The sequence below is a fragment of the Elephantulus edwardii genome, unplaced genomic scaffold (genome assembly GCF_000299155.1).
Source record: "Elephantulus edwardii isolate Elephantulus edwardi_28Jun2011 unplaced genomic scaffold, EleEdw1.0 scaffold00348, whole genome shotgun sequence".
NCBI lineage: Eukaryota > Metazoa > Chordata > Mammalia > Macroscelidea > Macroscelididae > Elephantulus > Elephantulus edwardii.
The window spans coordinates 540,906-545,129 of record NW_006400098.1 but is presented as its reverse complement, the minus strand read 5'-3'; the positions used below and the strand labels follow the sequence as shown (position 1 = coordinate 545,129).

General features: G+C 42.9%; 1 protein-coding gene across 1 annotated transcript in view; it reads left to right on the top strand.

Moving 5' to 3' along the window:
• Window positions 1-4,224, top strand: part of LOC102873227 (NACHT, LRR and PYD domains-containing protein 9-like) — a 20,372-nt gene that overhangs the window by 5,337 nt on the left and 10,811 nt on the right. Inside the window, exon 3 of the mRNA XM_006901848.1 lies at window positions 2,483-2,650. Within this exon, the coding sequence (XP_006901910.1) occupies window positions 2,483-2,650 (168 nt within the window). The remainder of the gene's footprint in view (window positions 1-2,482; window positions 2,651-4,224) is intronic.

Below are 4,224 nucleotides of genomic sequence, written 5' to 3'. Positions count from 1 at the left end.
TTTGTGACTGGGGTATTTCACTCAGCATAATGTTCTCCAGAGTCAACCATTTTGAATAATATTGCATGAGTTCCTTGTTTTTCAATGCAGCATAGGTATTCCATTGTGCGAATATACCACAGCTTCTCTAGCCATTCGTTTGTTGATGGGCAGAGTACAGATTTTTAATGACTGTGACACGTTGGCTCGGTTTACTTGACTAATCCGTGTGTAGGACCAACATCCATCTGTTTGGAGAAGATTCTGGTTCTTTTTCAAACGCCTTCTATGGAATCAAGCCCTTGGCTAATCACGGTCTTGTTCCTCTCACAGTGATGCAAAGCTCCACTTTTGGAAAGAGCTTTTAACGGTGTTAAACACCAACAAGAAGCTCCAGGTGTTAGAATTAGAAAACTGTTCCCTCGAAGACGCCTTCCTCGATGTTCTTTGTGAAGCAATCCAACAACCCGACTGTACACTCAAAAGTATTGTGTAAGTTTTCTACTCACCTCTTCTTTAACCTCTTAGAGTTCATGACTCGTTCCTCCGACTCAATCCTTTTGAGAGAAGACCAGAGAACGTAAAACGTAAATGTAGAACTACACTATTTTTGTTACCATCCATGGCCAAGGCTGTCCCCAGTCCATGGTGAATCCATGCAGAACTTAACAAAACGCTACCCTTTCTGGTCATGAACTCATTTTTTTTTAATTTTTTTTCTATAATTATATTTTATTAATTTTCATAAACATTTACAGAGATTTTGGGCTTCCACTCATTCATTGTTGCACTATTCTCTCTACCCTCCTCCCAGTTTGTTCTTGTCCAAATGCCACAGTGCTTGTCAAAGCCAGTTCTGATTAATCTTCTTTGTCAGTGTATCCTTTGCCATTCCCTATCACTCCTCCCTGAGAGAGACTTCACCCTGAGTCATAAGGAAAAGGGGACGGCGTATTCTCTTAGCTACTTCCTGCTGAAAAGGGACGCTGTGGGTTTCAGGGTGAAGATCTTCTCTCACTACTCTAAAGGGCCCCTTTGGCAGTAGGAAACACATAGACTATTATGGAGATTGATTTTGGAATTCAGATGCACTCTTATTGATTGTGCTTGGCTGTACATGTACATATCCTTCAAGATGTATCATGGGGGTGTTGCAACCTAGAAGACACAAATTTGACTAACAAGTTATAAGTACATGAGTCCAAAAATTATGGAAAAGTAAAAGAAAAGATTCTTTCATTGTTTTACAAACCCTCCCCCAGGTCCCCTCCACCATGCAGCCCTCGCTCTAGTCTCCTGTGATGACAGAAATACCCAGTTACATCTCTCTTTTAGACGGTTCTCTCCCTCCTCTGCTTCAGTGCAGTATACATTATTGAACCCATCTTACTCAGTGTCTCCCTAACCCCAAGGACAGTCCCATTCTACAACAGTGGCATCATGTAATATTTGTCCTTTTGTGACTGGGATATTTCACTCAGCATAATGTTCTCCAGAGTCAACCATTTTGAATAATATTGCATGAGTTCCTTGTTTTTTAATGCAGCATAGTATTCCATTGTGCGAATATACCACAGCTTCTCTAGCCATTCGTTTGTTGATGGGCACTTAGGTTGTTTCCAACTCCATTTGACCCAGCAATTCCACTACTGGGAATATACCCTGAAGAGACCATAGCTGACATCCAAGCAGATATATGCACACCCATGTTCATTGCAGCTTTGTTCACAATAGCAAGGAGTTGGTCATGAACTCATGATCGATTGCAGATGAGACCATCCCGATCGAAAGAGATCCCACCGAAGTCGATTTTCCAGAAGTCCCTCAACTAGCTTGCTTCCTGTCCATGTTAGTCTGGAAACTTCGCTGCCATCTGTTCAACATTACAGCGACAACCAGGCTCTTTTGATAGAGGCTGGAGTCTTGTGAGATGCCTTGCTCAGGAATCAAACATGCATCTCTAGCGTGGTGGGGGTGGGTGGGAATTCGACCACTGAACCCCCAAGACCTCCATGCATTGAGTATTGTGGCATTTAGACTAAATTTGGTTAAGATATATGAAAGGGAGTAGCTCTAATAGCAGGTTACCTTTGAATAGAAATTAAAGGATCAATAGATATTTCTAAGGTAAAGATGGGAAGCGTGCTAAGAACAGATGGGAAGGGAGCTTGTAATTGTCGGATAAATAACAAAGTCAAGTACAGGGAACGGGAAGCATGTATAAAACACTTCCTTAGAACAGGGCTGATGACATGATGTATTTCCCCCTTTGTTTTCCTGTAATTCCTGTTCTTACCTTGTGCCACCGAGCCCGTTGGGAACCACGATGGTCCCACACATGGGCAGGGTAGACCTGTGGGCCACAATCCTCCTAACAGTCAGGGGCAGAGAGCCAAGATTTCCCTCCAAGGGGTCTCGGGAAGGCAGAGAGACTTGGACACACCTCCCTGTCATGTGCTCAGACCTCCCAGCAGGACGCCCAGGTTGTCTTGATCTTCCACAGGCTGTATTTTCTATCCAACTTTGGGGACCGGGTAGACTTCTTCCGGGCCATCTGCGACAAGCCCCATCTGGAAAACCTGAATCTACGCGGCACTAGCCTCTCATTAGTGGCAGTCCGGGAGCTGTGTGAGACGCTGAAACACCCCACTTGCAACATCAAACAGCTCAAGTAAGTGACGGCCTTGGGGACACTGGTTCCAGGGTCACTGCTGTCTGCTGAGTTCCCGTACTCCATGTGTACAAAAGAGATTTTCCCCATTTGGGTTCTGAGTTTCTGCTTTCTCAAAGGCAGACCGTCGAGTTTTTCTTCCAGGCCCCCTGGGTATGTTAATAACCAGCCTTCAGACTCTTAGTCAAGTACTCAGCCGTCTGTGTGAACCAGGGACTAATTTTTCAGATGTCAACTTCCCAACGTCCATTTATTTCCTGGACATCATTTGTCAGCGTGCATGTGCTGGTTTTCATCAAGTCAAGCCCAGCATCTCTGTCCCTCCGAGGAAGCAAGGATCACTTGGAGAAACAAAACAAACTGATCTTCCAGTCCTTGGGATGCGGGTGACACAGCTCCCTGGCCTCACAGTTGCACACGCGCGCGCAAGCGCCCACACACACACACACACACACACCAAACAGCATACAGACAAGTGAGAAAGGCTTGAAATTGGCAATACTGTCATTTTACTTGGATTTACAGCCAACATCCAGGGTAGTAGCAGTTAAGGAATCAAGCATAGTGAATCGGGCAAATCTGTTGTCAAGGACCTCATGAAAGTGCTTAAAGTCCCTTTAAACACTGAGGCGTGCCTGGCCCACGTCCTGGCATTTTTCATTGTTTCATATGCATGTGAAAGTTAGACAATGAATAAGAAAGACCTAAGAAAAAGTTTTCTGGTCTATCGCTTATATTTTTTTCATTTTCATTTAAAATTTAGTGTAACTTCAAAGTTTAATATATAAAGTGCGAACATATTGAAGAACCGCTTCAAAGACGAACAATATTTATTCATTGTAATGAATAGCTCATTTATTTTCTATAACCGGTTCTTTTATTTGTTTTCCTTTTTAATGAAAATGTGTTTTATTCGTCATTGAAACGTTTCGTCTGAATTTTAAATTGAAAATGCTTCGTTTTGGCTTTGTCTGTAACTTCTCTTTGATGTCTTTATTATTTATACCTTTCAATTTTTATTTCATCTATTTCTCGTTATTTATAATCTACAGCACACTTTTGCATATAATACTTCTTTGTTGTGGTTGTGGTTGTTGTTGTTGTATAGAGTCAGAATTGACCCATAGCTGACCCTCCTGCGCATTTGCAGAGGCAGTTAATCGTCTGGAAGGAGATAGCCCATCCTTTTCCCACAGAGCACCTGGTGGATTCAAGCCCCTTCCTTTCCCCCTTTTAAGGGATCTCTCTCTTCACTGTAAAGTTCCACATCAAAGATTCTATTGAAATAACCAAGGGAATGCTGCTATTTGTGAGATCAGTGATTTCATGTGTGAAATAGCCTTGGGGATTGCAGCGCAGCTTCTTGCCACGAGGCCACCAGCACTCCCTCATTTATTTTTTTTTTACATTAATTTTCCTGAAAGTTTACAGAGACTTGGAGTTTCCATTCACTCATTGCTGCACTTTTCTCCCTGCCCACTCCTCCCCCCAATTCACTCTTCTCCTTGAAAATAAAAAGAAAAACTTTTTCATTGTTATACAATCCCTCCCCCCAAGTCCACTCCACAGCATAG